The sequence below is a fragment of the Mastomys coucha genome, unplaced genomic scaffold (assembly GCF_008632895.1).
Source record: "Mastomys coucha isolate ucsf_1 unplaced genomic scaffold, UCSF_Mcou_1 pScaffold16, whole genome shotgun sequence".
NCBI lineage: Eukaryota > Metazoa > Chordata > Mammalia > Rodentia > Muridae > Mastomys > Mastomys coucha.
In genome coordinates this window covers 32,733,483-32,746,279 of record NW_022196898.1, presented here as the reverse complement: position 1 = coordinate 32,746,279, position 12,797 = coordinate 32,733,483, and the positions used below count along the sequence as shown (strand labels likewise).

At 41.7% G+C, this 12,797-nt stretch overlaps 1 protein-coding gene across 1 annotated transcript in view; it reads right to left on the bottom strand.

The window, feature by feature from the left end:
- The window catches only part of Rnf175 (ring finger protein 175), a 25,303-nt gene that overhangs the window by 7,155 nt on the left and 5,351 nt on the right, over window positions 1-12,797 (bottom strand). Inside the window, 2 exon segments of the mRNA XM_031376194.1 lie at window positions 3,886-4,006; window positions 8,556-8,669. Of these exon segments, the coding sequence (XP_031232054.1) occupies window positions 3,886-4,006; window positions 8,556-8,669 (235 nt within the window).

The following is a 12,797-nucleotide window of genomic DNA, read 5'->3' as shown; positions in this document are numbered from 1 at the left end:
CTCAGATTTTACACCACTTGTGTGTAGTCTGTTTGTCAAAGCCGAATCCCGTGCCCACCTGGCCAGAATCCCTTGTCCCACGGAATAAGGGACCCCGCAAGAAACCCCGGTCCGCGGTATGATATGCCTTTTCTTATAGGGACAATGTCAGGTTGGCTGAGCATCCTTGGTAGGGCCCATTAGCACCAGCAGACCTGGTGCACTTAGCTGTAGCCATCCATCAGACCTTTGCACTGATTCTGCCTCTGAGTGGCAGTTTTTGTCCACAGAAGCAAATCTGAACCCCAGGGGCAGCTGTTGAACTTATCCAGCCCCTGGATCTTCCCTTCCAGTTTCCTCTTGGAGATTCTCATTCAGAGACTCAGAGCAAATCCAAGCAAATATTTCCTTTTCAAGAGTCTCACATTATTATCTGAGCACTCAGTCTGATCAGTCCCTGAAAACAGTGCATTTAAAATTTGAACTTGGGAACCTTTTATTTTTTTCCAGAGCCTCAGATGACGCTCCGATCAATAGTGGTAATGCATCAGAATCCCCATGAAGTGAAAGACATTTTGTCTGAACATAGCATTTATCTTATATCACTGAAGAGGCATTCTGCAAGCATCTTTCCACACTTGTGCATTTTTTTTAATATATATATCAACCTGAACTCTGGGCTACTTGCTTTATGCACCGCTTCTGTCGGCTACCAGCTGTGAACGTCAGAGGCTTTTTGCCCTATGACCTCCCTTTCATTGTGGGTGCTGCTGTTTTCAGTACTTTCTTACCCTACGATGCTATGATGTGTTCCATGCTCATACTAGATATTCCTTACCCAGTTCTATAATTAGATAGTTCTCTAAGAAGCCCTGGTTCCTTTTACTGTGGGGTGGTATATAAACCAGGATCTGGGCATTGGTGCACCCTTGCTCCCATGATCTCTTGGTTAAGAGGATGAGGAGCTGTGTCTATGCCTACTAACTTGTGTCTGTACACATGCCTATAATTATTTTTGTATATATCTGTCTGCACCTATAGTAAACAACACAAATAGTTGAAATTCTGACCCTATGTTGTTCAATTCTAACCCCATGGCTAATGTGGTTGTGATGGTTTGTGTACGTTCATCCCAGGGAGTGGCACTATTGGAAGGTGTGACCCTGTCAGAGTAGGTGTGTCACTGTGGATGTGGGCTTTAAGACCCTCATCCTAGCTGCCTGAAAGTAATTATTCTGATAGCAGCCTTCAGATGAAGATGTAGAACTCTCAGCTCCTTCTGCACCATGCCTGCCTGAATGCTGCCATGTTCCCTCCTTAATGATGATGTACTGAACCTCTGAACCTGTAAGTCAGTCCCAATTAAATGTTGTCCTTATAAGATTTGCCTTGGTCATGGTGTCTGCTCATAGCAGTAAAACCCTAACTAAGACAGTGGTGGATTTTGGCCATTTCTCTGTGCTTATCTGTAATCTCTCATTAGGACAAGGAGAAACTCAGACTCTAGTGTCAGATATCCTTTTATTTAATGGTTCCATACTAGAATGCACATATAGAACAATCAGACTCATTAATCCATAGCTCTGTCGATCATGATCACTCAGAGTACAGAGCTATGTGCAACTCTCTTTGCTTTTAGACCTACAATCTCTACTCCTCTTAAAGTTATCACAAGGTCCCCCACTCCTTTTAAAAATTTTCAATGAAGTTTGTTATTTCCATCACACTATTTTTTATCTTGGGATTCTCTGAGCTCCTAATAGTTTTTAAAAGTTTGCATGCAGGAAGATATATCCCTTCTGCTATGTCATTCTGTGAACTTTTTGAAAATGCAATGTAATTTATCTATCAACTTAGTATCATGCAATTCCACTACTACAAATGTCTCCCGGTCCCTGGTCAAGTCAACTGTCTTCTTCCCTAACCGCTGACAAGTACCTGTCTGTCAGCTTAGCATCTCTGTAATTGTACCTTTTCCAAAATGCCATATGAATGGGATCAGATCATATGTAGTCTTTTTGGACTGTCTCCGCTCACTCAAAAATATGCATTTAAGGTCCATCCATTTGTGGATAGTTTAATTGCTTACTCCTTATTCTTAGGTTTTGTTTTGTTTTGTTTTTAAACAAAGCAGATGCATACATAGGCTCCACTCCCAGTGACTCTGACATAATTGATCTGGTGTGAGGCTAAGACACTGGCATGGCTATAGAGATTTTTTTTTTCCCTCTCTCACCTCAGACACAAATGCATGCACAAGTGTGTGCTTTGGTGTGTACAAAAGAACATCCCATATGTATATACCAATTTACTGGTGACTATAAAAATGCCCTATTGTTTTTTAAATAGATTTTGGAGCTAGGTTGAAGATGATAGGCAATGATAATGTTCGGGACTGGGGGAGGGGATCATGTAAGAAGTATAGAGAGTTGGCGCTTCATGACTGGACTGTCCACCATTGAAGCCCTTCTTCCTGGCCCATGGAAGAACAGAACACAATCTTTCTCTTCTTCTAATGTTCACAAACAAGCATGAGAGGCATCGGTGATTGTCTTAGAGACACGATGTCTGGGTTTTGTTGGAACTGGGAGCAAAAATGTTGCTTCCTGTATATACCTTGACCACTATGAAAGGGCGGTTTTCTGCACCTGTCCCTTAGGCAATGCAGGGCAGAGGGACTGCAAAGGTGTGGTATTCAAAACTTTACACATCGGAAGTCCGGTTGCAGGCTCTAGAAAGAAGGTACAGTTGAGCCTAGGGCAGACAGCGAGGATATCATGTGCCCAGGAAGTCAGATTCATGTCTTTTTAAGTCCTGATGCACAATGGGCAAAAGGAGAACCCAAACCCCACCCTCTGCTCCTCACAGGGATTCCCCACCTCGTGTTAGCAGTGCCAGGACACAGGAAGAACAGGATGGGAACTCCCAGGAACACAGAGCCCTTCATTTGTGAGTGTTCAGAGACACACACATGCCAGGCACAGGTGACTGTTCCCAATACCTGGGTCTAGAAGCCACCTCATCAGGACCTATGTTCATTCCAAATTTTAGTTTTAAAAGCATTAAAAACTATTAGAGATTTAAAAATAATCCAGTTACCAATGTACACTCAGAACGCACGTATCACTTTTTATATTTCTACTTTTTCACATGCTGCATGATGGTGACTAATCTTTATGGCAAGATTACCCTGAGATGATTTGATGTAGCATCAAATACAGAGTATATCCTTACATGGCTAAGAATTCAACTCAGTGCTTCACATGTGTTAATCAAGTGCTTTATTCTTGAGCTATATCCTGACTCCTTAAATGCTATTTTTATTCTATTAGATGAAGTTTCAGTCAGAAATAAGTGGTTTCTGTTATGACTCATATTTAATTAATTCTTTAAATGTTGGCAAGTAGAATATGCTAGACAAGATAACTCAAATAAGTAACACATTTTACTTTTTTACAAAATATAACATTTCCCAGTACTTCTATACAAAGCATGTATTGTCTTCACACTTAGAAATTATTTAGTGTGTGTGTGTGTGTGTGTGTGTGTGTGTGTGTGTGTGTGTGTGTGGTGTGGTGGAGTGTATGGGCACATTTCACTTGGCTTATGTATGAAGGACAGAAGACAACTTGCAGGAGTCAGTTCTCTCCTTCCACCATATGGAGCTCAGATATTGAACTCATGTCATTATTCTTATCAGCAAGCGCCTTTATCCACTGAGCCATCTTGTTAGCCCCAAGGATGTATTTTCTAATAAACTAACAACAAATAGTTCTTGATAGAATGTGACTCCAGGGAGCAATGGGTCTGGAGAACCATGACAGTTCCGAAGGGACTGATGTATGAGATGGGGTTGCTTCCTCCTCTATTTAAATAAATAAATCAAATAAATAAAACACCACACACCCCTAGAGTAGATGCCATGCGGTCTGAGCAGACCTCAGCAAAGTCTCGCCCCATGATTCCATAGTAAAGACCATAGAACAAGGATCCAATTCCCAAATCCATGGAGGCTCTAGATTTGATCCTATGGAAAAAGCAGTGTAGAAGGAAGTAAGAATGTGGCATTTGGGTTGGGTAGGGGAGGGAGGGCGGGCATTTGGGAAATACTTTCGCCATAATACTTAACAGAGCGGTTATGCATTTGTTCAATAACTTGGCTTTCTTGTTGTTGTTGTTGTTGTTGTTTTTCCTTTTTAAAACTAGAGACTATAACGTTCTCTTTCTCAAATTGTACCACTCAGCTCCAGTGGGCAAAGAACAAAGGATGATCTTTAGGTGATGTGCCCCAAACCCACTACAGATGAAAGAACTCTTAGATAGTAGTGAGCCTTACCTGTGACGCGTTTTTTCTTACACATGCACACACATGTATCTATTATGAAGTTTAATTTACAAATTAAACACAAGAAGAAGTTAAAAAATGAACAATGAAATAATGAACACAGTGTAGTAAACGTCTGTGCTTTGAGTGCAAACCTTATGAAATGTGGGTGACTTGGACACAGGTATCATGATTCCGTGATTGCTGATCTAATAACTGAGCTGGCTGCTCAGTGACCAATAGGTCGGTAGCATACACATAGGCACTGGACAAAGGATGATTCATGTTTCAGTGAGATGGAGCAGAGGGCTGAAGGATTTCATAGGCTGCTGAGCTGAGAAAGTCATGAAAGTCAACTTTATTATTTATTCACAGAGTTTCCCACTTAATGTATTGTATCTTTGTAGCTCATGAGTAGCTGAAGCTGCAGAAAGTGAAACCACAGATAGAGAGGGGCTGCTACAGTCATGAAATGCTTCTTTGTAATGCAGTGCTTAGACAAGCCTGTTCTAACTGGTTTCAATTTTGGCTGGACATAGAAAGGCCTAGGCAATTTATAAAAACTGTCTGCAGGCTTGGTCTTCATGTGGGTCCAGAACAACTGTAATGGGGGCTATCCCTATAGCTGTTGCCTGTCTGTGAAATACATTCTTCTAGCTGAGCTGTCTTGTTTGGCCTCCGTGGGAGAGGATGAGGCTAGCCCTGCAGAGACTTGATATGCCAGGGTCGAGGTACCCACTGGGGGTGGGGAGGTCTACTCTCTCAGAGGAGAAGGGAAGGGGCTGAGGGGGGGAGTGATTGTGAGAGGGAGGCAGTGATATGGATGGAAAGTGAGATGATAATAATAATAATAATAATAATAATAATAATAATAATAATTCTCTGTAGATGACACTGTATCTAAGTTACATCATAATCTTGGGATGGAATCTTAAGTCTCAGGACAACAGCTGCAAATTTTTGGTGGTCCCTTGACCCCAAGGGACTCTAAGGGCAGCTAAGATCAGATCATTAACCATTAGAGAAATAGTTCCTAGACGTAAACATAGATTAGAATCATCTGTGTGGGTAGGTTTTCTGATGTACTGATGCACGGGGCCTCCCTCAAATGCTTCTGAGTTCATGTGTACTAGAGTTGTGAAAGAGACCTTGCTGGAGCAGCTGTTAGGTACATCAAAGGCTGAGGATCTTGGCCATAGACTCTGGGCTTGATGGAATGTTTGTGAATATTCTGACTTACCTAAAAAATGTCCGGAGTAAATGTAATTCCTTCTTCTCGTGAGAAAGCATGAAGACTAGACAGACACCACCTAGGCAAGAACGAAGCTCGGGGCTTCAGGCCCTTTCTTTCCATGCTGTAGCTGCCGCTCAGCAACAAGCCTGTGGCTGTACAAGTTGAGTTATCTTTCAAGTACACTACGATTCCCTGTGCCAGTCTCCTCCCATATTCTAAAGGAAAGATCTTAAAGAACCAACCAACCAACCAACCAACCAACCAACCAACCAACCAACCCATACAATTAGCCCTAACCTTGATTCATGAATCATAACCCTTGCATATTTGGTGTGCTTTATCTGTGAAATAGTCTTCAATGCCAGCAGCGGCCTGGCAGGCTTCACTGAGTTAGAGAAGGGCTGAGGTATAGAGAAGCACTGTGGGCTACTGCAGGAGCCATAATCTGAGACTTTTAAATAAGTATTTATTTATTTATTTGAGATAGTGGTTCATAGGCTGGGTGGTGGTGGGGTTCATTATATTGCCCAAACTGACCTAGAACCTATTTTTTCCTTTGTCTGGCTTAATATGGTTTTTTTTTTTTTTGAGAATTTCATACATGAGCACTGTTTTATATAATTTCCACCTCACACTCTTCTCCTATGCTAATTCCTCTCAATTCTCTTTCAGATTCATGATCTCTTCTTTAATTATTATTATTTCACACACACACATATGTATATTTGTATATATATGAGACATAATCCCACAGCAGACCTCTGCTTCTTGCAATCCTTTTGTGCCCTCTTTTAAGATGTTCCGGTGCTTAGGTGTAGTGTAGCATTAGAGATGCATGGATTGGATTGTGTTGCATTAGAGATGATGCATGGATTGGATTGTGTTGCATTAAAGATGATGCATGGATTGGATTGTGTAGCATTAGAGATGATGCATGGATTGGACTGTGTAGCATTAGAGATGCATGGATTGGATTGTGTAACCTCCAGTTGGGTGTGTTCTGCATTTTAGCCAGTTATAGGTTTCTGTAACCATTTCCATGGGATGCAAAAGTCTTCTCTGAGAGTAGTGAGAGCTACACGTAGCAGGCAAGACTAATGCATGAGCTCTGTGAGACCAGAGCCTGGCCTGGCCTAGAACTCTCATTCTCCTGCCACTGGATCTCAAGTGCTAGAATTACAGGTGCTCATTCCCATGCCCAGCGTGTCTGACCAGCTTTATTCTCATTAATGTATGGAGGATATAGTAAAGACTTCATATTTAGAAAAAAACAGGTAGGTGTGTATATGTGTGTATGTGTGTGATATGAACTGGAAATTCCAAAGTGGATGGCCATTCCTTCTTTCAGGATTTGCCCTGTGTTTGTAAGGATTAAGGCAATGGAGGAAATAAACTCTATCTTCCCTCCACGTGCAGATCAGTATATAAGAATCATCTTGTTGACTACAAGTACAGTAACAAACTCACAGCTTCTTACAGAAAAATCTTAGTAGTATGTTCAGCACCACATCACTAGTAGTGAAAAAACTAGTCCCTTCCAAACCTGAAGGGAAAAGTCCTTGGCATGCCTTCTTAAGGGAAAGTTCATGGATAAAGGTCTGAAAACCCTAAGTGGTAATAATCTTGGAATAACTATAGTCACAAATGTTTCATGAAAATTCTTTCAAATGCTTCTACAGTGAAAAAAAAAGTAGTCCTCACCTTTCTACATTTTAAACTAGGAGCATCGGGTTGGCACAGTTACCTCCATCCTGCTCCGCTAGTGGCGTTAGCAGCTCTCTCTGGAAGTCCTGTGAAACGCTAATAAAACTGGATCTCTGCTGCCAAAGGAAGTGCCTATGGCAACGCGGTGCTGACTGCGCGGCCGCTTACTTTCTTTATTTTATGGCTCAAGGGTTGCCAGTCTCTGTTTTTTTCATTTCTGTTATGGACCCAGAGACTTGGAGTGACTTCAGGATGAAGGATATTCTGGGGAATTTTTTATTTGAGCTGCTTTCCATAGCTATTTGAGTTTTCCTAAATCCCCACTCCACAGCCCAGGCCTGGCCCATGGACTCATTAATTCCTGAGCCAGCTTCTTACTGGAGAAGCGGTTCTGGTCACAGAACATGATTAGCTATCCCAGTTTATTTTCTCGCAACCCTACTCCTCTAGTATTCTTTTATTTCTAAGTACCCATTCCCTTCCACTGAAGATCAGCGACGTTAAGTGGCAATATAGCCACAAACACACAATCGGGAACTGCAATTGACACTTCTGTAGTGATGGGACTCATAGGTAACGATGCTCCCATAATATTTTATCATAGTTTGTGTAAAAATACTTGTGAGGGTTACACAATGGAGAAGCTGCCTAGTACGATTCTCAGAGCACATCATCCTCACTAAGGGATTCGAGCCATTCCAAATCTTCTAGCAGCCACATTCAAAAGTAAACAGGGGCAGGTGACATTATTCCACCAACATATTTAAAACACTTTTCCTTTCAACATGCAATCAATACAGATCCTTATTCTTGTCGTGCCGTCTTTGAAATCCATTGCCTCTTAAATCCGTGCCTCTGAAATCCATTGTGTGATGGGCATCTTGTTACACAGTTTAAGTGCTCAGTCTTCATGTAAGCCAGTGAATTTGTCAACGGCCAACTCACTTCTAAGTATTTGAAGGAATAAGATACTCAAAGGAACTCTGGACACTAAGATTTCATGGAAACAGAACACACAGTTTAATCAGTTACTCTATTCCACGGGAGCCCCACTTTCAATGGCGATCTCAGTCAGCAGGCCAACTATAGATTCTCTTTAAAGCTCTTCATCTTTAAAAAGTTTTATTTTGTAAGTTGCTTCTCTCTGGATTTTCCCTTGGATCCTCCAATGATAAAGCTATATGTAGATATCTACTACGGAGTATGTGTACACAGAACATGGCAGAGCCAAGTGCTTCCAGATGAGAAAAGACCATGACTAGGCGGATGACCCAAGCAGGTGCTTAGAGATATTAATCTCTTGAGTGAAGACACTTACTTGATATTACATTCATTCCACACGTTGTAAACATGATGACCAAATAACCCACTACACCAAACGCGTAACTTTTCTTGTAGATTCGAAGAGACCATTTGTAGACCAATCTGTGGGAATAGAAGTGGAGGAAGCTTGGAGGAAAGCACTTTGCCTTTCCAAACACTGTTTAAATAAAATCTTTCTAGGATGACTTTTGCGGTTCAGGAGCTTAAAATGTTTTTGTTCTTTTAAGGCAGAGTCTCAGTATGCAGCCGGGCTAGTCACAAACTCAGCATCCTCCTGCCTTAGCTTCTGAAGTGTGGGAATTACTCTGTGTTCCTCAGTTTCCCTCTGTGATTTTGAATTCCCTGCTTGTTGCAACCCTACCACCTTCCCCCAGTTTGCCTCCTGTTGGAGGTAATGTATCACCTGCTTAATTAAAATTCCTGATATTATTAAACCAGTCTTTCATTACAATTTAAAAAGATGCGTTTTTTTTCTTTATCGTTTAGAAGGAACGTGCTGGGCATGCATAGGCGAGCCCAGCAAGATGGTTTACTTCACTGAGTTCCAACTAGAATGAACTATTTGAATCCATATGGTTTGAATATGGCTTGTGGGCTAGCCTGAGAACTGAGTTGTTTACATAATTTTTTTTATGATGAATGCCTTTTCACATTCAAGAAACAGGCACACAAGAGCCACATGTCCTGGCACCTCCTACCCAGGTATACTTATGTGTACCCCACTTCAAAAGCATTTTGTTTTTTTGCTTGTTTTAAAAAGCATATTTCATTTTTTACCTGTTTTTAAGGCATGCCTTGCTTTTTGCTTGTTTTAAAATATATATAATTTTTCACAGGCTGATGCTAAATGTCAGTTTGCTATAGATTGCCACTGGCATCCACACATTTTCAATTTTTATGCCATGATAGAATGGTGTGTCACTCCACTTATTAACACACATTATCTTAACCCCACTTTATTCTGAGACAGAGGGTCTGTGTGTATATTTTCCCAGAAAGAAGAGGGAGCATGGTGGCTCCCAGAAAGACTAATTCGCCAAGTAGACTCAGAGCCACAACCCTCTTAGTAAACGTGCTTAAACACACTACAAAAAATTTTTTTTTTGTTTTTGCTTTTTCCTTTTTCTGTTTCTTTTTTGTTTTTGAGCTGACAGCCTTTTTTTCTGTCATTCTAGAAATGCCCACTTACTCTCGTGAAATTAAAAGAACAATTCAAACTCATTCACTCATGCCCAGAGCTAAAGCCTGAATACTTCAGTATTTACATTCCAAAGACTGACATGTATACAGCCCGAGGACATCTGTTGTTGACCTCCTCCCCCACTGTAGACTGCACCTCCAGCCATTCCCCAGAGTCAGACCTACAGGACGCCCTGAGTCTCCACCTTCAGCCGGGCAACCAGCTTCCCTTTGACTTCCCCTTTGACTTTGTTCAGACTCTTCCTGACTCCTCCCAAATTCCTTATGTTATTCAAATGTCATTGTAACCTAGAGATTCAGTTTTGCTCTCTTGTATATATACTGAACCCCCAAAGTAAAGGCAAGCCTTGATTAGAAACCCTCAACTTGGCTTCGTGTCCTTTTGTTCTCGAACTCTGTGTTTCAGGTCTCCTTTCTCCCTTCGGTCGAGACAGAACCCAGTTCATGAAACTGCGGGACAGTTTCACTTATGCCCATGAAGGGCAGACAATGGTAGAGTCTGTGGAGCAGGCAATGGTACCACTGCACACAGTGGCTTGGATTGCATTAGCTTGAGAGACTATGGTGTCTCTAAAGAAGGCCAGAGAAGGTGGTGGGGTCTTTCTGCTGAGCCCTCAGTTATGCTGATCCACCTGTGCTGAGCAGTTCACATCGTTGCAAAAGCAACTAGTTCAAAGTGGAGGTTTATGTTCCAAAACTAGTGCTGTTAGGAATGTGAACAAGAACTGAGAGGCTCCTCCTGGCCCAGCCCCAGCCCCAGCCCCAGCCCCCAGATAGTACCAGACAGTAGGTTCCTTGGACTCCACACATAATCAGGATCTCTCTTAGGCTCAGGCCTACATAGGAGATGTTCCTGGCTAACAGCGTCTTGAACTGCAAGGCCACTCTGTGCCATGTGGCATGCCATTGGAGGCAGAACCCGGCAGATTGTCCTCTTTGAATTGATTCTGACTTGGCACCATGGGCCTTGGTCAACTTTCTTGGCAGTTCTTCCCATGACTACCTCGTTTATAAAGGGATGATGATGAGGCTGGTTCCTAACACTGACCTGGAAGATATGTATGTGCATGTATATGTACACACACACGTAATATATATATACACAATAATATATGTAATACATATAATTGTACATACACACATATATGTATAATATGTATATGCATATACCTATATGTGTACTTATGTATAATGTGCATGTATTATATATACAGTGCATTTATGCTTAAAAGACTGGGCACACTAAGTCCCCAACATACTGCATCAGTGTCACGAAGATACTAGATTATCCCTGTGCTCATCCCCCTGCTTATTGGGCCACACATACTTCCAGGGACAGTAGAACCCGAGCTTCTGGGCTGATTGAGCTTACTCCAGGTAAGCGACTGTGTTCCTACCTCAGAACAGCCTCCATATGAAAATATTACCCTACCATCATTCCTCAGCATGTAAATATCTAATTAATACCATTTGGAATTGTGCTGTGTTAAAAAAAAAATCCATTTCAGCATGCACATCTGTTTTCATCTTTAGTAAAGAGTAAAAATGAAGGTATATTAAATAATTGCTTTAAGATAAACTTTGTGCTCTATCATTTGTAAATGTTTGATTCACACATGCATTATGTATACTCGTATACCTGGAGGTCATGTAAAAAATTTCGGGGTGAAAACATTTAAGAAACTCTGCTTCAGAACACAGTGGGAAGCTTGACTTCTGGGCAGCGCTTGAAGTATATGGAGTTTCGTGCTGGCGGAAGTTTAAAGGGATTGCTGTGGGCATGAGACATGGATGGCCTGGTACCCTGGACACCTGAGCTATATGGGCCACAAAGACTAGCAAAGCAAATTTAGGTAATTCATGTCATGAAGTGTCTCTGCCCTGGGTTAGCTGATTTGCTTAGGAGCCTGTACTGAGCTAGGGGAATTCATTATGAAGTGGGAAAGCAAAATGCTCTTATTGCAAGGGAATTGCTTGTGCTGATTGTATTTGGGGCATGAACCCAAGTACATTTGGGTTCTGAAACTCAAAGCACTTTGACGAATCTTAAATAGCTTATAGCGTTTGGTAGTCAGGAGAGAGGTGGCCATGTTTTCACTTTTTACTGACCTAAAAAGCTTTCTAAGACCTCTGACTGGACTAAATAGTCTCTTGAAATTGCTCCCAAGGGCTTCCATATGGGGAATTAAGTTAACTATCTGCAAACCTGCATTCATGTAACTGATTTTTTTTTTTTTTTTTTGAGACAGGCTTATCTGAAACTCACTATGTAGCCCAGGCTGGCCTAAAACTCAAGCTCTTCCTCAAGAGAAAATGTGAAAGTTACCATCATGTTTATTTAAATATCTCTCATTGTATACTTCCCCTTTTCCAAGCTAAAAAGGAAAACTTACTGTTTTATCTTTCTTAGTATCCAAAAGGGGGAAACTAATCCATACAGAGAGAAATATCACGAATATATTTCCCTGAAGCCTATGATTTTGTTTTCTCCAACAGGGTGCATTTTCACCATTGTCTCACGACTGATGCACACTACACACTCTCTCCTCTCCTTACTGCACTGGCTCCTCCAGGAGGACTGCACACTACACTCTCTCCTCTCCTCACTGCAGTGGCTCCTCCAGGAGGACTTGCACCCCACTCACAGATCGAGGGAGAAAGAGAAAGTCTGTGGACATATAAACCTGTGAGCATCCCAGGGAATTCGGTAAACCCCAAGAGGATGATGGCTGCCCCATGATGTTAAAACCACACTTGTTAGACTCACTTCTGTATTTTTCTGATGTGTTGGGTACGGTTAGATCAGATCCTAAACCTTCAGTCCTCGCTGGTTTTGAAGTGCTTGCGACACAACTTGCAGGAGAATAAAACAAAACGCTGAGCTAAAAATAATCATGCAAACAGGGCTCTAGAGATTTAAAAGAGTAGTTTCACTTCCTTTTTTCCTGCCTCTGCCAACTGAAGTCTGCAGCTATGAACTCTACAGGAGTCAAGTCTGAGTCCCCATCACCCAGGGTATGTGAATTAACCCTG